Genomic DNA, 26,959 nt, shown 5'->3' with positions numbered 1-26,959 from the left:
AAAAAGATTAAAAAGTGAAAAGAACCTTAAAACGTGCATAAGTACAAGTATAAGGACCGCAAATGATATTTTGCAAGTATAGGGACCGCAAACTTTCGTCGTGATAAGTATAGGTCCTAAATATGTAATTCACTCTTAAAATAAAGCTTATTTATTGAAAGCCGACATGAAAAGAAGAGTTGTAAAAGTCCAGATAGGACTTCAAGTCTTTAACCTTGCCGCCAGTTGGACAATATATGGGTCACCTGTTAGAACTTTCTTAATTAAATTTAAATATAATACTCCCTTCATCCTATAAGAAAATACACTCTTGATTGGGCACGAGTTTATTGGAAAGTTGATAAAGTTTGTGAGATATATAAGAGCATCCGCAATGGTCGGCTAGCGACCGGCTAGCCGATTCTTCGCGCTGGCCGATCGGCTAGCCGAACCATTGGAGGCGGCAAGCGGCTAACCGGCGAGCCGATCGGCGTGGGCTAGCCGCCATCGGCCAGCGCCGATTTTTGGTTTTTGTTTTTTTTTTACAAACCTATATAAACGCGATTTTCGTTTCATTTTCATTTGCACCACTTGTTTTAACGAGTTTTCTCTCTCTCTAACTTTCTGTACAAGAGCATCATCGCGCGATGAGTAACGCGGGTGGTAGCGGTGGTGGTAGTGGTGGTAGTGGTGGGGATGCTGAGGAGTACGAACGGAGGATGAACGAGGCTATGAATGCCTACATGAACCGCGAGATGGAGCGGTACATGCGTAGGGTGGAACAGCAGGCGATACCTCGCCCTCCACGAGTTGTCCACCGCCGAGCGGTGATTGATCGGGATCACGTAGCTGCACATCAGCGGCTGTACGACGACTACTTTTCAGAGAACCCGCGGTTTCCCGCCAACATGTTCCGGCGGCGTTTTAGAATGCGCAGGGAGTTGTTTATGCGCATCGTTGGGGCATTAGAGCGTCAATATCTGTGTTTCCGCTTCAGGCACGATGCGGCTGGCAGACCCGGCCACACCCCTATTCAAAAGTGCACGGCGGCAATCAGGCAGTTGGCCTACGGAGGCGCGGCAGACATGTGGGATGAGTACCTCCACATCGGTGAGTCGACAACCCTGAAATGTCTGAAGGATTTCTGTGGGGGCGTGATAAGCGTTTTCGGTGAGCAGTACCTTCGAAGCCTTACTCCCGAAGATTGTCAGAATTTGATGCAGATGCACGGGGAGAAGCATGGGTTCCCCGGGATGTTAGGCAGCATAGATTGTATGCATTGGGAGTGGAAGAATTGTCCGACTGCCTGGAAGGGGGCCTACACGACCGGCTACAAGTCAAAGAATCCCACGATAATCCTCGAGGCCGTAGCTGATTACCGGCTGTGGATCTGGCATGCGTATTTTGGGGTAGCCGGGTCGAACAACGACCTCAACGTCCTGAACTTGTCTCCCCTCTTCAACGAGAAGTGCCAGGGCGTCGGTCCAGCCGTCTCATTTGTGGTCAACGGCAACCGGCATGATATGGGCTACTACTTGGCGGTTGGGATATACCCTCGGTGGCCGGTCTTTGTGAAGACGATCAGACAAACAAGTGATGAAAAGAAGGCCTACTTTGTGGAACGACAGGAGTCGGCGCGCAAGGACGTGGAGCGCGCATTTGGTGTGCTCCAGTCTCGATGGGCGGCAATTAAGGGTCCAACGCGTTTGTGGGATGTCGGATGCGTTTCCCAGATAATGTACGCCTGCATTATCCTGCACAACATGATCGTCGAAGACGAAGGCGTACAACTGACTAGTTGGGTCAATGACGATGAAGCCGGTCCAAGCCACGGAACGGCCACCCCTAGTGTACGACAGGGGGTACCTCTCGATGAAGCCGGCCGCCTCAAGGAATTTGCCAACATGCGCCAAGTGGATGCTCATATTCAACTCCAAAAGGATATAATTGAAGAGTTGTGGGCACGGAGGATTGCACGGCGATAGTTTTTTTTCTTTATTATGTACCTTTTTAAATGTAATTTTTTCATCTATGTACCTTTTTTAAATTTAATTCCGTAATTTAATCGTAATTTTAATTCCGTAAATGTAGTATATTTTGAATTATTTTTATTGCGGCTGGCCTATGGCTGGCCTAAATCTGATGTGGCAGGTGGATTTTTTAGTGTTGCTGACGTGGCAGGGAAGAGAATGGCTAGCCTATTGCTGGCCTATGTACCATTATGAATGCTCTAAAGAAAAAGTATTTGAAATAATTGGAAACTTTCTCTCTTCAATTAATACATCCAATCACTTTTTCTAACTCATATTAAATATTCATCTTTCTCCCTCTCTCTATTTTAATTCGTCCACCCACATTTTGTTTTTCCAATTAAATACTTTAACCAATAACTCCTAAAATTACGTACCAATCAGTCATCTTAACTGAGACGCTGAGATGGAGGGAGTAAATTTCATCATGCTTGTTTAAGCAAACCAGGGATTACTTGATGGCAGTTTATCAGATATGGGCGGAAATGGCCTCATTTCTTGACAATTTCTGGCGTTGGGTTACCAGTTACAAATATGGGCGGCCCTCGATAATTGATTGGCCCGCACTGTGCATTCCACAAGTGTGCAGATACAAATCTTTCAAAAAACGTGGTTTTTAAATCTGATGATGCGTACGTCATCCCAAGAATTGGCCGCGAATTTACGTCTTTAACCCTGCACTTCCTCAAGGAGAAGAATTCGCCAAAATCGGCGAAGATTTTAATCGAGCACCTCAGCTTCAACAGCAGTGAGGAAGTAGCAGTGTCGGCGCCGATTGAAGAGCGAGAAATCGATGAGGAAGAAGAGATCGCTAAGCTGCAAACTGGAGTTTGAAGATGGAGAGTTGAAGCAACCCCGGTGATGATTGTGATGATTTTAGTATTTCTAGCGATGTCGTTGGCGATCTTCTAGCTCCAACGATCGCCGGAGGGAGTGGCGCGGTGGCAGCGGTGGAATGTGAGAGGAAACCAAAGAGGGAGGAGGAGTATGGGGGTGTTTTGGTCATCACAGTACACGGACAGATTCAATTATGTATTTGTGGGGCCTAACGCCTAAATCTGATCCAGAATTATTTCTGGGCATCTGCGGTCTGCCTAGGCAAAAGGCGAACACAAAACTTAAGATAGGGAATAAACTGGATTTAAAACGTGTGAAAAAAATCTGACTATTAAGATAAATTGCAAATACAAATGTGAATTGTTTAAATGATTTAATAGAGAGTAAGTTGTGATTTGTGATATGAACTCGACGTTGACCAGTCAGGCAGTCACGCACAGCCTGTGTGACCAACTGATCATGCAAAGCACCATTCCTTGTGTTTATATAACCAAACATCACAAAGATTTGCAGTTTTTATTAGAGGATACGTAAGTGTATTTACTATTTACTGTAATTCCAGTGCTTCAAGATTTTGTTAACAAGAATAATTGATTTGTTAAATCATGATATAATTCATAATTTAAATATTTTATATTAAATTCATACACTCGGTAGTATGTACGATGGAAGTTGTAATTGATATACTACATTAGATATGTAGATTTGATTTGATGATATATTTATATATCAAGATTAATTATAGTTTCTTTTAGGATTTAAACAATATAATTAGGTAAGTAAATAATATAATTAAGGAATATTGATCTTTAAAACCATGAATTTTGGTCAAGTTTTGGTATTTCCTACTCACTTTAAAATTAGTCTAAAATATTGCAAAATTTACATTTTGTTTATTATTTCTCATGGCAGGTCAATCATCACATCCAATTAACTTCCGTGCGGAATACTAAATCAACGTGATTTTCTACGTAGTTTTTTATCCTACTTATTACGAACTTTAAAAGTAATATAAAATATCATAAACATTTCACGATTGTCCACGTATAATAATTTTTGCCGAACATATTTTATTTGGGCTGCCATGAGAAATAACAAACAAAATGTAAAGTTTATGATGTTTTAGATTAATTTTAAATTTTGTGAGAAATATCAAAATTGAACTAAAGTTTATAATTTTAGAGACTGATATTCCTATAATTAATAATAAAATCGGTTCTGATTGTAAAATTTAAGAATGTTATGCAGGTAGAATTTATTACGTTTATCTTTTCTTAATTTAGCCCCGAGTCGGTGTTATTGAGCGATGAAGTTTCTAGAGAATATACAATCAGCGAGAATTTCGTTAAATTTGTTGCATTATTGGATATATAATTGTTGGGACACGGTTTTCCGCCTAAATTTCGAACATTACCTTGTATACCTTTTTCTATTAATAAAACAAGTTTTTGTTTCTTTTTTCAAGTACTTCATTATCTCTCGTTTGACTATTTATATTTTCTTTTAGAAATATTTTCTCTTGGAATTCATTATCTTGCATTTTAGTTTTTCATTATCAAGATTGATTATTCCATTAAAATCGTCGAGTACATTATATTTTGTCCATTGTAAATATTAGGTTAAAATAATAAATTTTAAACTGCAATACGTTATGGGACCAAAAAAATCAACAACCAACCCTTTATCTACGTTATGGGACAAAAAAACAAACCTTTTATCGAGAAGCTCAAAATCATTAATAGCTAGGGAAAATATGGGTCAATGGCGGCAATATTTTACGCAATAGTATAATAATGTAAGTCGTGATGAATTCATAATTGGCGCAGACACGCTAGAGTTACTAGGATCAGGCAAATCCGATAAATAAAAAAAATAGAATATCGAAGATCTCCTTCAATCTCGTAATACAATTAAATTATCCATTTACTTAAACAGAGTTATGAGAGCTGTCACAGCAGTTGGAAAGTTGTTGATGAATTAAATCATTTCAAAATTCAAATTAAATATCGATCTCTTACAGCACACGGATCTTGCCAACCCCTAGCGTGTTAAATAGTTGACATTAAAATTTCAAGACACCTATAAATACCTCATATTAATTGCCTACTAAGACATAACACTAGTACATTTCAATTTGATAAAAAATGGATAGTAAAACTTTGATCTTATCGACCGTTTTCGCTCTCGCTTCCTTCTCAAGCATTGTCCTCGCCTATGATCCAAGACCTCTACAAGATTTCTGTGTTGCAGATCTCATAAGCACAGGTAACAATTCCCTCCCTTCTTTAATTTTTTTTAGGAGAAAACAAAAAAAAAAAAAAAAAAAAAAAAGTTAAGAGAGCCTAACTTTGATTTATTGATTGATTTGTAGTAAGAATCAATGGATTGCCGTGTTTGGATCCTGCAACGGTGAAAGCCGACGACTTTTTCTTCCGCGGGCTGGCCCAGCCCGGCAACACGTCTAACCCTGCTGGCGCGGCCGTGACGCCCGTTGGCGTGAGCCAGATTCCCGGGCTCAACACCCTCGGGCTAGCCATAGCCCGCCTTGATTATGTGGAGGGCGGGTTTTTCCCGCCTCACTACCACCCAAGAGGGAGCGAGATTCATACAGTTCTAGAAGGTTCCATGGAAGTCGGGTTCGTGACATCCGCTCCCGGTTTCAAATTCTATAGTAAAGTTCTAGAGAAGGGCGATGTGTTCGTCGTCCCAGTCGGCCTCGTCCATTATCAGAGAAACGTCGGGGCTGGAAAAACCGTCTCGATTGCGACATTCAATAGCCAGAATCCGGGCAACAGTGTCATCCCTAACGCCCTCTTCGGTTCGAATCCCGACATCGACAGCGATTATCTGGCCAAGTCGTTCGCCTTGGATAAGGAAACCGTGGAAAGGCTGCAGGCAGTGTTCTAGAATGTTTGCAGATTGCTGTTCCTTCAATTCATTTTCGTTACTAATATGTGAAATCAAAGCTAAATTTATTTTTAGTACAATGTACCTATGTAATAATGTTTTTTAACATTTTTAATTTAAATAAAATATCGATTGAAATTATATTGGTCTGGTTACGTTATCTAACGTTCGTTTCTGATTGTGGGGTGAACGAGTCATATTCAACTTTTTTTTATAGACGTTGGAATTTAATAATGCGTATATACTTTAATGATATATGCACGTATATATCGTGCCAGATCAAGGGGCTAGTTGTCTTAATAAGAAGGAAAGAAAGGTCAAACACATCAAAATCAGAACAAGTCATTATAGTATATGCGATACGTAATTCTATTCTATAAACTAAACAAACAATGTAAGTTGCCCAGAAGCTTTTCACACGCCAAAACGAGAAAAAATTATGTTATCGTACTTCATTTCGTTGACTGTAAACATGGCCTTTATTAATGCTTGTTGCCATACATGTATATTGACATTGTGGTTGGATTAAGAACGAAACTAGTATGGCAGGATTAAAGAACGTGAGATAAATGGAAAATTAAAAATAAAGACAAATGTATTCAAACAATTTTTTAACTAAAATATGTACTACAATTTATGTAGCAAGATAACTATATTTAAGCAATAATTTATTTTTTCTGCTGCACACGACAGTTAATTCCAACTAGTAATTGTTTCTTGAAATCAACTCAAATTTTTTTTATGAAATTAGCGAACATTTGACCCTCGGTGGATGCCATCAAAATTTCATTCAACCAGTTATTTCCCCTCTTATTCACACCTCTGACTTGACAAATCACAATGCAAAAAATACTACTCCATTTCAACAAGTACTTTTTAATACTTCCTCATCCGTCCCCAAAGAATATGCACTTTGAGTTCGATACGAGTTTTAATGTAAAATTGATAAAATAAGAGAGAGGTAGAGAGAAAAAATAATTAAAGTATTATTAGTGGAGAATATCTCTCACCACGTTAAAGAAAAAATTTCTAAAATTAAAAAATTGCATATTTTTGTGGACAAATTAAAAGAAAAGAAGGTATATTTTCATGGAACATGGGAATTACCACTAACCGATTTCATCATTGCTGAAACTATACCAATTTAGCATCTCCAGAAAGTTGCATTTTATTATGAAGGTTGGGGACCCAACATGTGCTTTAAAAGTGGAACATTAGTTTCGAAAGGAAACAAATAACATGAATTGTTGCAGTCAAACAAATTTGATAATCTTATCTTGTCTAACGCTAACCCTACTAACAATATAAGTCACATTCTAGTTTTATTTGTAAGTAAATTTTCATATTCAAATTTAGCTTTGTGGTGTAAATTACAATGTTTGTCTATGAAATATTTCCACATTTGTTATTTTAGACTGTTCATGATTTAGTGTCTTATTTACTTTTTTCTATTTTAGGTAAATGAATTTTACATTCCACTAAATTATTATCCCCGCATTTCACTATAAAACTAATAATCCCTCCACCCCAAAGAAGTTGAGTAACTTCTTTTCTACATGTCTCTTAAAAAATGATATGCATTTCATTAACTTTTTCTACTCACATTTCTTTATATTTCTTAAAATTTATATTGAGTCGAAAGTGATATTTTAAAATTTGGACAAAGGGGATAATAGTTAGTTTAGTATAAAGTCTAAATATTTTATTAATCTATTTACCTATGTTGAAAACGTGTAATATTTGAAAAGGCTTCAAGCTTTTCACCTTCAAGTCCTTTGGCTTTTCATGTTTTGTAACCTCCAATTGGTTTATGGTGACCCTTAATGCCAAGACTTTTGAGGTGGTCTCTCCTATCCTATAAATAGGTGGGTTTGAGAGATGAAAAACACACCAACAGAAATTATTCTCTCTTTCTCTAGCTCTCTACATCATAGTGTGCATTGATAGGAGCATTGCATAGCTCAATTCTCGGAACTCCATCAAGTTTGCCGGTGCCTAGCGGGTTTGAGGTGCTTTTACACGCTAGGAGGAAGTCGTTTTATCTTTGGGGGCAATACGTCATTCCGTGAGCACTAGCCGGGGCGTAATTTGTCTTGCGGAAAGAGGGCTTCCCTCGACTCGACTTATAGCGGTTTGTTTTATTATTTCCGTTGTAATTTTCATTCCATTTATTGTTATTATCTTCATTCGATTGTAATAGTTAGAGTACCACCTGTAACGGCTTGGGAATTTTATCCCATTATTTCTAACAACCTATACATAAATCACTAACAAACGCTTCATCTTTCGATGCTACATAACCACTTTGTATAAAGAAACATCGAAAGCTATACTTTCTCCATTCCATTTTAAGAGAGTCACTTTTATTTTATTTTTGGGAAGTTACATCTTAAGAGCATCCCCATTCATGCTCTTATTTAAGAGCACGGGGGTGGGCTCGGATCCACTTTTACTTCTTGTCCTTAGCTAAGAGCACAACACCCACATCCATGCTCTTAGCTAAGGACAAGCTCAAGGGTCCCACCATTCTATTATTCAATTTAAATACTTCAATTACTAAAACCATTTCTACATTATAAAAATACATTTAAAAATAAAAATTACATAATTAAAATCCTTAAAAATAAAAATACAAAATTAAAATCCTAGAAAATAGAAAAATACATAATTAAAATTCAACAAATTAAAAATTACATAATTAAAGACTCAAAAATACCCCCGTGGAAGACTAGTCCTCCATCCCCAATGTTCTCTTGAGACCCCAGATCATTTGCTCATGCGTTGCAAGTTGCTCCGGAGTCATCTTAGACGTATCGTTCATATAGAGTTGACCCAAGAGGGCCCAGAACGTGTTGTTCGGGGATGGAGGAGGCACAAAGGGGGCGGGGGCAGTCGGGGCGCAACGGCGGGTGACCGTCGCCTTCTTCCTTCCTTGCGACCGGCGTGAACTTCTTGGGCCAGTGTCGGGCTACCCAAACTAGTTCCGGCAAGCTGGGTAGCCACATCATCGGAGGCGCCGTCGGATAGGGCTACCGACCTCGACCGTTTGCTGGAGGAGCTGGAGGAGGATGCTACTACGCCGCCCCTATACTTCAGATGAAGACGCCCCTCCTGCCAACAATCAAGGTACTTGAACGCTTTCAACTCCATGCGTTGGTAGGTCGCCAAGGCGGCATTGATGATGTCGAGCTCGCTCGTGCCGCTCCCCGCCGACCGCTCTTCCTAGAGGTAATACCCCTGGAACTTACCGATTGCGTCATTGCATCTGAAGATGCAATTGCGCACCATACTATCATTGCGATAGATGGTTCCCCCGGCCGGGTTTCATTGTAAAGACGAGTGATGCACCACCAATACGTTTCCCCGGTTTGGTTTGTGCCAACTTCCGAATCTTCGGAGACTGCCAAGTAGGCTTTGAACATCACCATCATCTCACCCGGAGTGTACGGGGTGCGGGTGCCACGAGTAGGAGGAGTAGGAGTAGGAGTAGAGCTGCCGCTCCCTCCCGATCCGAGTTTGGGTGCCCACCCGAACCCGGAGGCATTTTGGTCATCCACCGGGTATGGGCGGTAGCCACCCGTAACTTGCAAACCTTGGGTTTGAGGAGGGGCCGAAAATTGCATTTCCGGACTAGGGAATGAGTCGGAGTTGAACCAATCGTAGTTCCAACCGCGATTAACAGAGGGGTGATCGCTGGAGCCGGACATTGTGTAGTGTGGTGAGAATTTAGATGACAATATGAGAAAAAAGATGAGAGAATGTAGATGATAGAATAGATGAGAATGTGATTTTTTTTGTGTTGAAGTGGGGATATTTATAGATGAAAATGTAAATTTTGGGGAAAATAAATTGAAAAATAAAATAAAAGTGGATAAAAAACGAATATAATTTTTTGGGAAGTGGGAAAATATATATTTTATTTAAAAACGTTTTTTTAAATTAATTTCAAATTTTTTTTTAAAAAAATTGAATAAGATAAAAGTGGATAAAAAACGGATATAATTTTTTGGGAAGTGGGAAAATATATATTTTATTTAAAAACGTTTTTTTAAATTAATTTCAAATTTTTTTTTAAAAAAATTGAATATGCCAACGGCTATGCCGTTGGCCAATCAGAACACGCCACGTAAGGGTGCTCAGCAGCACGGACGGACGGCTCGCAGCGGCGGAAGAGTTCGTCCTTGCTGCTGGCACGGACGGACGGACGCTGCGATGGGGATGCTCTAAGTGAGTCATTTTCCTATTAAGATCTTTATTTTCTCACCTATTTTATTCTTTGCACTCTTCTACTTTTCTCTCTCTCATACTTTATTCTTTTTACTTTAATTATTTAAATTTCAATTTTTGAAATCCCGTACTTAAAAAAAGTTGCTCGTTTAGGACGGAACGAAGGGAGTATATAACATATTTTGATAACTATACTCAAGTCAACCATAGTCTTCAAACCAAACATTAAAATCATTTTTCTCTTTTTAATTTTCATTTGTTTCTAGAAAATCGCATCATTTTGGAAGGAGAAGCACCTTAAGTTACATCCTTGATCTATAATATAGAAAGATTCATTGAAAAATTCTTTAACATGGGTTATATACAATGAACTTAATGCCAATTATATTCAATTTAACTCAAAATACAAATCAGCAAGCCAAATTTAATTGATTGAATCCTTTTTATGTAAGGATAATTGATTGAATCCTAAATCAAGTTTTTACGGGGAGAAAAGATCACCTGGTTGATAATTTATGTTGACAATATGATTATTACTAGGGATGACTTGGAGGAAATAGAGGTTTTAAAAAGAAATTTGGCTTCTGAATTTGATGAAGGACTTGGGGCTAGACCTGCCCAAAGTTTATCGAACCGGCGGTTAAAATCGAAACCGTAACCATCGGTTACAGTTCCGAACCGAAACCGTGAGAATTTACCCAAACCGAAACCGTTGATTTTTGAACCGTGGTTCGGTTCAGGTTCAAAAATTTTTGAACCGAAACCGTGCCGGAACCGCCGGTTCCGCGCGGTTTCATACCGGAACCGCGAAAAACCGCCGGAAAATCGTGAAATCAAGCCGGAACCGTAAAAAACCGGCGGTTTGGAACTGTGAAAAACCATAAAAAAAAACTGTCGGAAAACTGTCGGTTCGGAACCGAAACCATAACCGCGAAACACCCTCGCGGTTCGGTTCCGGTTCAACAATTTCCAAAATCGGAACCGCCAGTTCCGAACCGTAACCGCCGGTTCCTGAACCGTGGGCACCTCTACTTGGGGCATCTAAAGTATTTTTTGAGGGTTGAAGTAATGAGGTCACCACACGACATATTTATAAATCAAAAGAAGTACATATTAGATCTTTTGGCAGAAACAGGGATGGTGACTGCAAGCCTGCGGAAACTCGCATAGCGCTGAACCACGGCTTGAAAAGATTTGAAGGATCAGCATTGACAGATCGTAGAAAATATCAACGGCTGCTGGGGAAATTGATCTATCTGTCACATACCAGACATGATCTAGCCTATGCTGTAAGCGTTGTCAGCCAGTTAATGCATCATCCTCAGACCGATCACATGGAAGCAGCAATAAGAATTGTGAGGTATCTAAAGGGTACCTTTGATCATGGAATTATGTTCAAGAAGAATGATCACTTGGAAATTCATGGCTACACAGATGCAGAATGGGCACGAAATCCGGTTGACAGAAGATCTACCGCTGGATACTTTGCATTTGTTGGAGGAAACCTAGTGTCGTGGAGGAGAAAGAAACAAACATTCGCGGCATTATCAAGTGCAGAAACTGAATTTAGGGGAATTAGAAGTGGCCTGACTGAAGTGTTGTGGTTAAGAATGGTTATGAACGAGTTAGGCATGTTATCTCCCAAAACTTACCAACTTTTTGTGACAATAAAGCTGCAATTAATATCTCCGAGAACCCGGTCCAACATGACAAAACTAAACACATAGAGGTTGATCGGCATTTCATCAAGAAAAACATTGAAGCTGGGATAGTTGCATTTCCATTCGTTCGATCTGGAGGTCAGTTGGCAGATATCTTAACCAAAGCAGTGGGCACGAAGAATTTTGTGAATCTACTTGGCAAGTTAAGTATCGGAAATCCCGTTACTTAACTTGAGGGGGAGTGTTAGAAAGGGAATATGGGAGGATCAAGATTATGGGAAAGGAGGTTTTTTAGGGTCTCAAGGGAATATATCATGTTATAGTTCCAAGTTCATATTTTTCCTAGACATATTTAATGTTCTGGTCCTATAAATAGGAGTGTAAAACGTACTTTCTCCGTCCACGAAAAATAGGACACATTGTGAATTGCACAGATTTTAATGTGGAATTGGTAAAGTAAGAAAGAAGGGAAAAAAGTAAGAGAGAAGTAGTGTTAGGCGAATGTGAGGTCTATATTATTAGTAAGAGAGAAGTAGTGTTAGGCGAATGTGAGGTCTATATTATTAGTAAGAGAGAAGTAGTGTTAGTGGAATGTGGGGTTCATATTATTAGTAAGAGAGAAGAGAAAAAAGTAAATATGCTCTATTTTTCGTGGACAACCAAAAATAACAAATGTGCTCTATTTTTTATAGACGGGAAGAGTATCTTTTATCATTAAAAAAAAACAAAATACAAAATCAGTTCAATACAAACAATAGTAATCAATCAATTGGGTTATAAATCCATAAAAATAGCATAAATTAAATCATTTAGTAAGACAGTACTCCCTCCGTCCCAAGGAAGATGACCCCTTCCTTGGGCGGCACGAGATTTTATGCAATTTTATTTTGTGTGTTGAGAGGAGAGAGTAAAGTAAGAGAGAGAGAATAAAGTAGAGATAAAAGTGTTTCCATTTTAAATAATGAGTCATGTTGGTTGGGACAAACTAAAAACGAAAGTGGGTCATCTTCAATGGGACGGAGGGATTAAAATAACTCATGGTGAACATGTGAAAGCCACGGGCCCACGGCTTTGTCCCGCTTGAGTTCGACTTGACGACCACTGCTCACGACATTATACATGTGGGAATAGTTGGATGAATCCCCCTTTTGTGGAGGGTCTACTCTTTTTCTGAATAAATTTTAGAACTTTTTTTCCAAAAAACACATCAGTTTGGACGATTGACGCAATATGCTGGTTCATTCATACGTCATTATTATATTTATTTTATAAAGTTGTATTCATTTCAAAATTGAAAACATTATAATATACAATAAAATTTATTCAATTATAAGCACTAAGAATATGATGATTATAACATCCAATTATGCGCATTATTAAGCACTAAGATAAAGCGAACTTAGTGTTCGAAATGACCATCATGTCAATTAGTGCTTAATTGAAGGAAAAATAATTGTAGTATTAATATTTTCCTAGCGTGTTGAAACTAGGTATTCATTCGATATATAAATTATTACAGATAATTAATTTTGACTTGCTTCAGAATTAATCATACAAATTAAGAGGCAAACCCATTCTCAATACGAACAATTTCTATATTAAGTTTATTTAATTAGCTCATTAATCTTCTGTTATAAAATTAATTTGATAGCGCAATATACCTCTTTCTATTTGTTACAATTTCGATAAGAACCTAATTAAGGCAGCAGTTCGTACAGTAGCATTGCATGATTGCAATCATATTGTTGATCAAACCTCTATAAAATCAATCTTCTTCATCTCTACTCTACAACCTAAACTAAGCTTTCTTGATCAGTAATAAATTTAAAAAATCATCACGAATTCAAAATGGCTTCTAGTGCTATTTTGTTGATCACATTAGCCCTCATCAATTTCATTTACACCTCCTTCGCCTTCGACACTCGTCCTCTCCTAGATTTCTGCGTTGCACGTTCAAATGGAAAAGGTAACTAACTAAACCTCCTCATCATTACATTTTATACGAAACTTGAATTTGAGACTTGGTCTTTAAACATTAAGCTTCGTCTGATAGGGTAGATGGATATTAGTACATAAAACAATCTACTAAGGACATTTTTTAATGCAGTTAAGGACGCTAATTTGTGTTTCTAACTATACCACAGACGATTAAAAAAATGTCGTTATTGTTAGTATCTCAACTAAAATTAGAGGACGCAAATAGAATCGTCCTTAAAATAGAACGCTTTCTTTTGCGTTCTAAATTGTAGTTATTATTAAAAAATTTCTACTCAAATAATTGCGTTTCAATTTTTGTGCCATTAAAAGTTAAGTTTTTTTTACGGAGCCAAAAATGTTTGACAAATACTCCAGCATGCAAGGACCAGAAAGCAGTTACTGCGAACGACTTCTTCCTCAGCGGTCCGCAGAAGCCCGGAAACACCTCTAATCCGAACGGCGTGTCCATCAACTACGCGTCAGCAGCCACGGTGCCAGGGTTCAACACTCTGGGGCTGGCACTTGCGCGGGCAGAGTTTGCGGAGAATGGCTACTTCCCGCCACACACGCACCCTAGGGCGTCAGAGGTCATCTACGTGGTGGAAGGCGAGGTGGAGGCCGGATTCATGAGCTCGACCCCGCAAAACAAGTATTACAGCAAAATTCTGAAAAAGGGCGATGTGTTCATCATTCCAATGGGGCTGGTTCATCACGTGCGGAATGTGGCAAAAGGAAAGAGTGTCTTAACCGCCACCTTCAACAGCCAGAATCCCGGTTTCATTAATCTCCCCAACAATATATTGGCGGCCAAGCCTGCCGTCGACACCGCTTTTCTGGCCCAAGTGTTTCAGCTGGACCAGAAAACCGTCAAAGATTTGCAGAACAAGTTGTGGCTTTAATCCTAATTATGTTAAACCCGATCCTCTGTTACTTTAATTCAGCCGCTTGTTAATTTGTGTAACGATATTCCAGTTTAATTTTCGAATGTTAATATATTTCATGATATTTTAAAAAACAACTGTCAAATTAAAATTTAAGGATGGAGAGTAGCCGAGTAGAACAGCAGCGTCACCTTCGGTAGCCAAACCCTGAACATGTCATGTCACCCCAAACGTACCTTAATTATTTACTTTAGAATTTTTTTAATCAAATCATGAAGTCTTTTATTAGTTCCTTCTAGAATTTAGATTTTATATTTAAAGATGATCTTTAGACGAAATCATTAAGCAAAAGTAATTATTCTGTTTAATTTACTCGTCATTTATTCATTCTCTAATATCTTCACAACTCGCACCTTATTCCCTATTCAACTTTGAATAGGAGTTCTTGTTTTCAAGGTTCTAGCTAGTTGCAATCATACTATTTGCTAACGAATAAGACAAAAGAATCGAATTTCATTTAGTGTCACTCTCACTCATGTTTGCATACAAAATCAAGAAATAAAGTGCTAATTGAGCAACAAAACTGAAAGAAAACAGAAGCCACAAAAACAAAAAAACTACAACAAAATAGTTCACAAAATAATATTGGGACCAAATAACAGAGGATCTTGTTTGCTGATTTGGATTCCTAGAATTTGGCCTGGAGCCGATCTACAACAGTCTTGTCCACCTGGAAGGCCTTGGCGAGAATATCACTACTAATATCGGGCTTGGACCCGAAAACAGCGTTGGCAATGGTGATAACTCCAGGATTCTGGCTGCTCAATGCAGCTATGGCAACCGCATTTCCTGTTCCAACGTTGCGCTGGAAGTGAATGAGCCCGACCGGAAATACAAAAACATCGCCTTTGTGGAGTGTTTTGGTGATGAGGGTGTTGTCGGGATTGGAGGTCACAAAGCCCACTAGGAGGGATCCCTCAATCACGGTCAGGATCTCAGTGGCTCTCGGGTGGGTGTGTGGTGGATTGATTCCCCATGGCGCGTAGTCAATACGCACCATTGAGATTCCCAGGGTGTTGAGCCCTGGCAACTGGGCTACAGACACCGGGGTCACCCTCGACCCGTTAGGATTGGAGGTGTTCCCGGGCACATGCAGCCCACTGAAGGAGAAATCGTTTGCAACTACTGAAGCAGGGCTTTTGCAAGCTTGCCCATTCACTCTTGCTGAAACTCAAAGTCAAAACAAGTCAACGTTAATTACTACTCGTAGGAGTATTACATTTAATTGTAAGCTAAAATTTAACGTTATCATTTCTATATGCACATGCCATTATGCCAATGAAATAGAAGGATGATCACACCTGAGTTAGTAGGATCTGCGACGCAGAAATCCTGCAACGGGCTTGGCTCGAAGGCGAGTGCAAGAATGGTCAAAGATAGGGCTATCGAGCTAAACAACAGTATGTTCATCGCCATGATCAATCAAACACAAGATCAATTTTTTCTTCAAATTTCAGAAGGGGATGTGTTTAGTTGTGAAAGCTAATTACAGAAGCTCTGAATTTATAGAATTCCCATGCAAATATGCAATATTCAATTCGATTATACACTTGTCTTTACTCTTGAACAATACTTGAGAAAGCCGACTTCTTAATCTTACATGGGAAATGTTACCAAAATTATAATTAGATGCTTGAGGCCAGGCGGCTTGCTAATATTTAGAAATGGTCAAACCTAATAATTATATGTACAATTATATATAATTAACATGATGGCCTAATCCATATTTTAGTATCCTCCCCTTCCATCAGTTGAATCATTCAAAATTGTGCTTATTAAACCTTATTGCTAATTCCTGAATGAGATCCATGTGTCAAGTTTAAGATTTTGCCCATGTAATGATAAATTTGGTGCTTACTTAAATCGAGAGCATTTTATACTAGCTATTAGTACAAAAACGTACCAAATAACCAAAAAAAAAAAGAACATACGGAGTATATTACTTTTTTTTTTTTGTGTCTACATTTTTTAAACAAAACCATTCAATACATAACCAAATACATGCATGATTTTCATTTTCTTCAAGCATTATAGAGCATGGGTAACTCAGTCCACAATTCAATCATGTTATCATGCACCTCTAATAGTCAAACCACAAAACCAACAACATATTCTAAATCAGGGCTCAAACAAATCACAACTTGATATTTTACTTTATCTAATTTATGGAGTAGTATTTATTTATTTTTAATATTTGAAAATATAAATAAATAACTCAAATATACATTAATTAAATGCCAAAGTATATAATTACGATTCCTAAAATTTTAAATTAAAAATTTAGTATTGCATTATTAAAATTTCTGAGTATTACATCTAAGGAATTTACAATATTTTAAAGATAATAGCAGGCCTGCACTGCAATCCGTTCAACGTGCAAAGCGAGTAGCAAAATAGCGGAATTCATGGAAAAATTATCTTCATTTCCATCCATTGGTATATTCGTTAATTTATGAGAGAGATAATTTGTCTCATATATCTGCTCATTTTGATTGTATGGATATGTACCTCCTATAGTTCATATGCCAACGGGTCCAGCACCCTTTCGTAACTAAGAGCAAAATTATTTGCATGCAGGGGCTTAGCGCAGTTGATTCCGGAGGAGCAGATATTGCTACAAGAGCAAAATTATTTATATGGAAAGAGCGTTAGGATTAGTATTTAATTATTAAGCTTTACAAATAAGTTTATCAATTGATTATGGGATGAGCTCATGGAGGTGGTGTAGCATAGGATATGATAGGATGTGAATTTTCTGAGGAGACTTTGGGCGACAGGGCACTACATTTTAGGATCGGGAAAATTATCGAAATATTAATATATCGGCCTTATTGTACTGAAAAAAATACTAATAATACCAAATTTTTAGTATATCGTGATTTTTGGTATGTTATGATTTCTTACCGAAAGATTTCGGTAAAATAATAATATGAATTTTCATATAAAGCGGCATATTGAAATTCAATATATAGCGTAAATTAAGGTATATACCGTAATTTTAGTGCATTAGTGCGCTATATTGCTAACTCACCCTTAAATTTGCTAACTATAACTAAATGATAGACATTGGATCATTAAATCAAGGCACAAGATCATTATATCAGTACAATATACTCCCTCCGTCCCTGAAAGTCTGTCACTTATTTCCATTTTCGTCCGTGCCTAAAAATTTGTCACCTTTCACTTTTACCATTTTTTGTAGTGGAACTTACATTCCCCTAACTCATTCTCACTCATATTTATTACAAAACTATATAAAAAGTAGGACTTACATGCCACTAACTTTTTCAACTCACTTTCTATATACATTTCTTTAAACCCGTACCGGGTCAAATGGTGACAAATTATAAGGGACATAGGGAGTATAAAAAATGTCGATTAGGGGTATTACTTTTTATTAACAAAAAAATAGTTATAACTAACTTATAAAAAATATCTCAAAACTTTAAAGAATTATAACTATCTAAAATTATAGTATTTTCTTTTACCGGAATAATCCTGCTCGACCGAGTTTGTGGATTAAGGTCGAAATATTTATAATCTCCACTTCCAGCATGTAATAAATATTTTTTAGCTTGGAGTTCAAACCGCGGACTAACCTGCAACCCTACCGAGCCAACCGCATAACTTGCTAATCCGAATGGGCTAACCTGTATAGCCTGCTTTTGTATTCGAGCGGTGAAATTATAGCACTAGCCCATTAGTTTTATTGGATTATTTCAAATAGGCCCATGAGTTTTGGATTAGATTGATATCCCTAGTCGAAGCTCTATGGATAACAAAGTCATCTTTATAGTTATTTTGGCATAACTATTGAAAGTAATCAAGTTTTCTAATAAAAAAATATTCAAATTGATTTGTGAATATAGTACTCCACTATCCTATAATAGATGACACACTTGGAAATTGGCAAGAAATTTTAGGTGATGTTGTTTTATGCGTTTGGTGGACAGAAAGAAAATAATATATTTATATTAATGTGAGAGGAAGTTTTTTCCGAAAATGGAAATGTGACATATTTTATCGGACAAACTAAAAAGGAAAGTGTGACATTTACTATGAGACAGAGGGAGTACTATTTAATGAAATTTCATTTCCTTTCTTTTTGTACATATATTATCATGTACTCACTTTGTCCCACACTAAATGGAACATTTTTTATTCGGCATTAGATTTTATATAATGTTATTTTGTCAGAGCATCTCTAAGGGGAGAGGTAAATGAAGATGTAAAGATATAACTACCATATTAACCTTTTTTCGTAAAATATCATTCTCCAAGGGAAGAGGTATTTGAAAAGGTATTATATGTTTTTACATTTTGAAGATGTATCTTTACCTCTCCATTAAAATTATATAACTATCATATTTGTCTTCTTTTCATGAAAAACTATCATCCAAAAGGAAAGTATTTGAGAAGGTATTAAACTTTGTGTTTTTTTAATGCATTTTGTACTATTATTTATTTTTTAGAAAATAATTTACCATTCTATATATTTTTTTCCTTTTGGAATGTGTTATTTTTTGGAAGAGTATATTTCACTTTTTAAGAAGATAAATACACGATATACATTTTCTATATACCTTCTGTCCTTGGAGATGCTCTTAGCTAAATCAATTTAAAAAAAAGAATAAGAGATAGAAAAGATAGAGTGATGTTTTTTTTTTTTAAATGTCAAACGGATATCCAAAAAAAAATGTGTCACTTAGATTGAATCGAGCGAAGTATAAAACTTTTGAAATACTTTACAAATGTTTGCTACGCTAATGCGGAAAAGATCCTTAGAAAGTAGGGAGTAGGAACGCACTCCTAGCCATCAAGATAAATTCTCTCGTAAAACAAATGTTTGAAAGAAACCATAGAAAACAGGTAGATTAATTGTTGGATGATATGTCTCAATGGGACTTGCATGATTTCTAAGCTGCTAATCCTGAAAATTGGGAACATGTGATTCTATGAACAAATATGGGCCGCTCACTAGCACGGGCCAATCAATGTTGGCCTTCAAATATGCTCTTGAATTTGTACATAGCTACTATGCCAAACTTGATTATTTTGTAAATATACTTGGTTTAACTAAATTTGATTAATATGGATACTGGATCCTCTTATAATACTTATAATATCATAATTCAAAACTAAGACTAAATCTATACACCTTTAGATTTTAAAATGAGTAGATGAGATTAAAGTTTACAAATTTCAATAAATATTAGACAAAATATCAACAAAAGGATAATATCGTCATTATGTTATCATATGATAATTATTGTGAGTTTTTTTTTTATATCAACATAGTGTATTAGAAATATCAACAATATGACATCAGGATTTCAACACAAGTACAAGAAAATATCAACACAGTTCATTGATATTTATACCTACACTATATTGAGATTCTTTTTTTGCATTTGTTGATAAAAATCTGCTTATCAAACATGTACGAAAACTGGAAAACTGAAATATAAATGATCAAATTTCATCACCCGAACATCATCGGAACATATGCAATTGACATCTCGTTGGAATCTTTATAAAATTATCTTTAATTTGATATATTTTTTGTAAAAAATAATTCAAATCGAGAAAGTTACATAAATTTAAAGTTTTGAGATGAATTTAATAAAAGAAAATTGACATCAATATCCTTCAAATTTATTTACTAATTATATAAATTTAAAATATAATTCACTTGACATTATTTTAACTATTGGATCTCTTAATCTAGTAACTAAGAATTAGTCTTAATTTTGAATTGATAATTACTACCTCCATCCCTGAAAGTTTGTCCCATTTTTTCATTTCCATATATCCTCCAAAATTTGTCTCATTTCACTTTTTACCATTTTTGGTAGTGGACCTCATATTCCACTAACTCATTCCTACTCACATTTTATTATAAAACTAATATATAAATGTGGGATCCACAATCCACTAACTTTTTCAACTCACTTTCCATTACATTTCTTAAAACTAGTGTGGAGTGAAAGTGGTACAATATTTGGGGGACGAGGGTAGTAGTTAGCAATTGGCACTAGCTATAAATTCAATTTACAAATTTGAACTCACGTTGTTTAAATAGTACTTAGAGCATCCGCAACGGTGAACCGCTGCTCGCCGCTGGCACGACGCTGCTCGATGCATCGAGCACGTCTGTGCCAGCGAGCACTCTGACGTGGCGCGACGAGATTGGCCAACGGCATAGCCATTGGCATTTTAAACTTTTCTTTTTTTAAAAAAAATCGTTTTTAATTTAAAAAGCGAAAAAAAAAATATTCCCACTTCCCAAAAAATTATATCTATTTTCTTCCCACTTATATATTTTTTTTTCAATTTTTTCCCCAAAATTCACAATTTTCATCTATAAATACCCCCACTTCCACACCTCCGGCTCCGGCGATCACCCCTTCGACTCCCGCTGTTGGAACCATGATTGGTTCGACTCAGAGCCATTCCCTAGTCCAGAAATGCAATTTTCGGCCCCTCCTCAAACCCAAGGTTCTCAAGTTCCGGGTGGCAATCAGTCTTATCCGGTGCACGACCAAGATTCCCTCGATGGGCGATACCGGTGGGCACCCGAACCCAAATCGGGCGGCTCTGAAACTACTCCTCCTCCTCCTCGTGGCATTCGAACCTCGTACACTCCGGCAGAGATGGATGTGTTATTCAAAGACTATTTGATCATCTCCGAAGATCCTGAGTTTGACACGAACCAAACCGGGGATAGGTTTTGGTGGCGCGTCTCTCGTCGTTACAATGAAAACCGGCCGGTTGGAACCATCATGCACAATGAGAGTATGGTGTGCAATGCCATATACAGAGCCAACGACGAAATCCAAAAGTTCCAGGGGTATAATCTCCAGGAAGAGCGAATGGCGGGGAGCGGCAAGAGCGAGCTCGACATCATCAGTGCCGCCTTGGAGACCTACCAATCCTTGAATATGAAACCGTTCAAGTACCTCAATTGTTGGCAGGAGTCGCGCCATCATCCGAAGTACAAGGGAGACGTAGTATCCTCCTCCAGCTCCTCCAGCAAACGGTTGAGGTCGGTAGCCCTATCCGACGGCGTCTCGGATGAGGTGGCTACCTAGCTTGCCAGAACTAACTTGGGTAGCCCCGAATCTGGTCCGAGCAGTTCCCGCCGGCCGCAAGGAAGGAAGAAGGCGACGGCCAACTACCGTCGCGCTCCCGCTCCCTTTGTGTCACCTCAACCCTCGACCAACTCGTTGTGGACCCTCTTGGGTCAACTCAATGCGGCCGATAGGTCTAACATGACTCCGACCAACTTGCAACACATGTGGCAATGATAGAGGTCTCCGAAGAACATTGGGAATAGAGGACTAGTCTTCCACGGGGTTATTTTTTAGTCTTTAATTATGTAATTTTTAATTTGTAGAATGTTAATTATGTATTTTGTTATATTCCAGGATTTTAATTATGTATTTTTATTTTTTAGGATTTTAATTATGTAATTTTTATTTTTTAGAATTTAATTATGTAATTTTTATATTTTTATATTGTAGAAATGTTTTTCATAATTGAAGTATTTAATTTGAATAATAGAATGGTGGGACCCTTGAGCTTGTCCTTGCGGAAGAGCATGGATGTGGGTGTTGTGCCATTGCCTAAGAACAGGGAGTAAAAGTGGGTCTGGGCCCACGTCCGTGCTCTTGCCAAAGAACACGAATGTGGATGCTCTTAGAGCATCCGCAGCGGGCTCTTGTCTGTCTGTGCCAGCGGCACGGACCGCCGCTGCGAGCAGTCCGTCCGTGCCACCGGCATGGCGCTGCCCTTAAATAGGAGCACGTCCGTGCCGCTGAGCAGCCTTACGTGGCATCTCTTGATTGGCCAACGGAATAGCCGTTGGCAAATTCAATTTTTTCTTTTATTTAAAAAAATAAAATAAAAAGTAATTTAAAAAAATGTTTTTAAATAAAAAAAACATTTTTCCCACTTCCCAATAAATTATATCCGCTATCTACACATTTTAATTTATTTTTCAATTTTTTAATCCCAAATTCACATTTTCATCTACAAATACCCCCACTTCAACACAAAAAAAATTCCACCACACTACACAATTCTCATCTATTTTATCATCTAAATTCTCTCATCTATTTTCTCATCAATTCTCATCTATTCTCTCATCTTTTTTCTTCTATTCTCTCATCTAAATTCTCACCACACTACACAATGTCCGGCTCCGGTGATCACCCCTCCGGCTCCACGGTTGGAACCACGATTGGTTTGGCTTCTAGTCATTCCCTAGTCGGGAAACGCAATTTTCGACCCCTCCTCAAACCCAAGGTTCTCAAGTTTCGGGTGGCTACCGGCCTTACCCGGTGGATGACCAAGATGCCCCCGATGGACGATACTGGTGGGCACCCGAACCCGGATCGGGAGGGAGCGGCAGCTCTGCTCTTACTCCTACTTCTACTCCTACTCATGGTACTCGCACCATGTACACTTCGGATTAGATGATGCAGATGTTCAAAGCCTTCTTGGCAGTCTCCGAAAATCCAGACGTTGGCACGAACCTAAGCGGGAAACATTTTGGTGGCGCATCACTCGTCTGTACAATGAAAACTGACCCGGGGGAAAACCTATCGCAATGATAGTATGGTGCACAATTGCATCTACAGAGCCAACGACGCAATCGGTAAGTTCTAGGGGTATCACCTCCAGGAATAGCGGTCGGCGGGGAGCGGCAAGAGCGAGCTCGACATCATTAGTGCCGCCTTGGCGACCTACCAATCCTTGAACTTGAAACCGTTCAAGTACCTCACTTATGGCAGGAGGCGCGCCATCATGAGAAGTATAGGGGTGGCGTAGTAGCATCCTCCTCCAGCTCCTCCAGCAAACGGTCGAGGTCGGTAGCCCTATCCGACGGCGCCTCCGATGATGTGGCTACCCAGCTTGTCGGAACTTACTTGTGTAGCCCCGACGTTGGCCCGAGCAGTTCCCGGCGGCCGCAAGGAAAGAAGAAGGCGATGGCCAACCACCGTCGCGCCCCGACTCCATCCGTCCCCGCTCCCTTTGTGCCACCTCAACCCCTGACCAACTCGTTGTGGACCCTCTTGGGTCAACTCAATGCGGCCGATAGGTCTAGCATGACTCCTGGCCAACTTGCAACACATGTGGCAATGATACGAGGTCTCCGATAAATATTGGGGATAGAGGACTAGTCTTCCACGGGGGTATTTTTTAGTCTTTAATTATGTAATTTTTATTTTGTAGGATTTTAATTATGTATTTTTTTTATTTTCTAAGATTTTAATTATGTAATTTTATTTTTTAGGATTTTATTTATGTAATTTTTATTTTTTAGGATTTTAGTTATGTAATTTTTATTTTTTAATGTATTTTTATATTGTAGAAATGTTTTTAGTAATTTAAGTATTTAAATTGAATAATAGAATGGTGGAACACTTGAGCTTGTCCTTGCGGAAGAGCACGGATGTGGGTGTTGTGCTCTTATCTAATGACAGGGAGTAAAAGTGGATCCGGGCCCACCTCCATGGTAAGAGCACGGATGAGGATGCTCTTAGTATTATTCATTCACAAGCTAATTAAAAAGTCAAGTTGCCCTTCTTGACAAGTGATACAACAATAATACTCCGTTCGTCTCACAAAAGATATCACATTTATGGGACGACACGAGATTTTAGGAGGATTTGTTCTGTGTGTTAAGTGGAAAGAGAAAATATAATATTTATATTATTGTCAGAGAGAATTTTTTCAAAAAGTAAAAATATAATATTTTTAGTGGGATAAACTAAAAAGAAAAGTGAAACATCTTTAATGAAATGGAGTGAGTATTATACATTCAGACTTCACATCATTATTAAGTCAGCCACATGATTGAGTCAAAAGTAACGAATCCAAAACCAAAACTAAATTAGCTAAATAAAATTTTTACACGAAATATTAACTCTTTAATTTCTAACATACATTTGACATATAAATATGAAACAAGAGACACCAAAACCGATGAAAATAAGTAACTAAAACAAAACCAACTGCAATAAAGTGGATCAATAACAATCTTAACCCAATAAGGTCTGAATTCAACTCAATTCAACTTGAATTCAGCTTGAAATTATCAAGTTTTTAATGGGTCAACCCGATAAAACATGAACCTAATAAAATTTGACTCAAACTCATTAATTTTGTGTGTGTTTATATCAAATTTTCACATCATATCAAAAATTGTCGGTCATAACATCTCTCCTTCATATTTGGCATATATTTGACTCTCACAATCAAATACTCTTTTCATCAACTTAGAAACTGTATATATTTGCTTCTATTTTCCAACTATAATATTTTTCATCAAATATTTCAAACAAGAGGTCTTATTTGTCTACGAAAAGGAACTAATTGACCAAGACTATTCTTCTTTACTAGTCTATCAAAACTTAATGCTCCTTGCCCCATGACTAGCTCCAACTGATTGAAACCTATGAACAACGCTCTTTTATTTGTCAATTGGTTGTCTATAGTTAAATTTATAACCCTTCTTTTAGAATAAGGAATGCGTCACCAAAGTTAAAAAATGAAATAGCAAATCGAAAGAAGGAAATTGTTTTTGAGCACCTCATTTCTTTTCATTTAGGCTTCAAATAAGTAGCCATATACTCTCTTCGTTTTCCAAAATTAGAGGCACAAATTTTAATACGAAATTGGTAAAATATGAGAGAAAAATAGAAAAATAATTGAAATAGTGTATAAAATGAAAAACATTTTAAAAATGATAGAATGTGAAAAACATTCCATAAATAGAAAGTGAAATAATTTTGTAGTACGAACTAAAATGACAAAATGACAGTAGTATTATATTTTAAGGACGGATGGAGTATTATACACGCAATAATATTTTATTTTTTAGTCACATAATTAACTTTATAAATTATGGAATATGTATTGGATTTTTCATCATTCAACTGAAAATAAATTCGCAAAAGAATATGTTAACTCAAAACAACCAATTCAATTGGAAAATTTTAATTTCCAAACAATAAAAGAAGGTTCCAATTGAATCGTGACTTAATTTTAATTGAACATTGTATAAGAGCTTAAAACGGTAGGGACGCATTGTCTACGGTCAAATGATGAATTGTCTACGTAAAATGGAGCTTCAATTCCATATATGTAAATATTTGTAGTATTCAATTATTGATCTAATTACTAGAATACATGAAGTTTCAAAACTGATGATTTACAATTATGGATAATTAATACAGAAACTATTGATATTCTAAATTATTCTTTTTCATGTCTTCCTGATCTAGAACCTCAACTACGTCCTTAATCCTTTAATTAGTTGTGCATGCAAATGCCACTTATACCTGTGGGTTATGTCAGGTTTTGAGCCGTTTTGGTGTTACGCGTCAAATTGATCAATAAATATTGATTTATCGATAAAATAATTTTAAATCTTTCATACTAGTACTTCAAATCTTATCACGTTAGAACCCGTTGTTAGAAATTTGGCTTTCACGTGACTAATTTAATATTTATGATTATCTTTCAGTTGACCAATTAAAGTGATCTATTAAAAATTAAAATTTTGGATTAAAAGTGTATTTGTTTGTTATGGAAATAAGTATAGATATCATATGAAATTTTCTATTTGGTGAGAAACGAAAAGAAAATAAAGGGTTTTATATTTATATAAATATAAGATTAGGTTATGGTCCCAGACGTCAGAAGAACATTCGATATCTCTGTATTCTCTCGGCAGACTATTTCGAAGAATGTCTCTGATTGTTTGGAAGATCCATAGCCGCTGCAAAGCAATTCCACTGTTCAATTTATTATGGATCAAAGTACACTTTCAGTCTACAGTTTCTACTCCTTCTCCGCTGTTCTTGGTTAATCATCATAGAGAGTTTTATGTAATTTGTTCACTCAATTATTTCAACATCGCTTGGCTTCCAATGATAGTGATCCAATTTTTAGTCACAATCCCAATATCACTGTGGAGATCAAATTCAGACCTCCAAAGGTGGAGCTCAGCTGATTAAGTGCTCAGCCATGGCCCACGCTGTAAGCGCCAACGGCGGCCACTTCATCATATCAATCCATCTCGTTTGTTTTAATTGTCATATTTTACACTATTATTATTCTTTAAACATTTGTTTCTTATTCTTTTAGTACTTTGTTTTCTGGTGTTTCTCCATTGTTCTGTTTTTTTACTTGTTTCTATCCACCAGAATAGTCAACAAGTGATGTAATTCCATTTTGTTTGTGCATGTATGATAATGGAGGAATATATGTGGTACACAAAAAACAACACTATATGCATATATATACACTCAAAAGGAGATTAAGACAATACTATAACATTCCAAAGTTAATAAAAAAGCTAGTAGTAGATTTCATGTTTATATCTTATGCT

At 37.3% G+C, this 26,959-nt stretch overlaps 3 protein-coding genes and 1 pseudogene across 4 annotated transcripts; 3 read left to right on the top strand and 1 right to left on the bottom strand.

The window, feature by feature from the left end:
• Positions 1–4,950: 4,950 nt before the first annotated feature.
• LOC125204327 (putative germin-like protein 2-1) lies at positions 4,951–5,894 on the top strand. Its single transcript, XM_048102948.2, has 2 exons — positions 4,951–5,111; positions 5,218–5,894. Exons 1-2 carry the CDS (start codon positions 4,991–4,993, stop codon positions 5,751–5,753), a joined length of 657 nt encoding a protein of 218 aa, XP_047958905.1. The 5' UTR covers positions 4,951–4,990; the 3' UTR covers positions 5,754–5,894.
• A 5,154-nt stretch (positions 5,895–11,048) lies between these two features.
• On the top strand, positions 11,049–11,707 carry LOC148923295 (secreted RxLR effector protein 161 pseudogene; annotated as a pseudogene).
• A 1,690-nt stretch (positions 11,708–13,397) lies between these two features.
• On the top strand, positions 13,398–14,621 carry LOC125208007 (putative germin-like protein 2-1). Its single transcript, XM_048107547.2, has 2 exons — positions 13,398–13,607; positions 13,994–14,621. Exons 1-2 carry the CDS (start codon positions 13,490–13,492, stop codon positions 14,515–14,517), a joined length of 642 nt encoding a protein of 213 aa, XP_047963504.2. The 5' UTR covers positions 13,398–13,489; the 3' UTR covers positions 14,518–14,621.
• A 566-nt stretch (positions 14,622–15,187) lies between these two features.
• On the bottom strand, positions 15,188–15,975 carry LOC125207775 (putative germin-like protein 2-1). 2 transcript variants are annotated; one of them, XM_048107252.2, is made up of 2 exons: positions 15,861–15,975; positions 15,188–15,729 (listed from the first exon to the last, which is right to left on the bottom strand). In XM_048107252.2, exons 1-2 carry the CDS (start codon positions 15,973–15,975, stop codon positions 15,188–15,190), a joined length of 657 nt encoding a protein of 218 aa, XP_047963209.1. The 2 variants fall into 2 exon arrangements, with proteins under 2 accessions (XP_047963209.1, XP_047963208.1); XM_048107251.2 differs by having other exon boundaries at positions 15,188–15,723.
• Between the last annotated feature and the right edge of the window lie 10,984 nt (positions 15,976–26,959).

The sequence above is a fragment of the Salvia hispanica genome, chromosome 6 (assembly GCF_029641045.1).
Source record: "Salvia hispanica isolate PSC_SH4W2 chromosome 6, Shi_PSC_v1, whole genome shotgun sequence".
Classification (NCBI taxonomy): Eukaryota; Viridiplantae; Streptophyta; class Magnoliopsida; order Lamiales; family Lamiaceae; genus Salvia; species Salvia hispanica.
The sequence above is the reverse complement of the archived record's forward strand: the minus strand, read 5'-3'. Positions and strand labels throughout refer to the sequence as shown.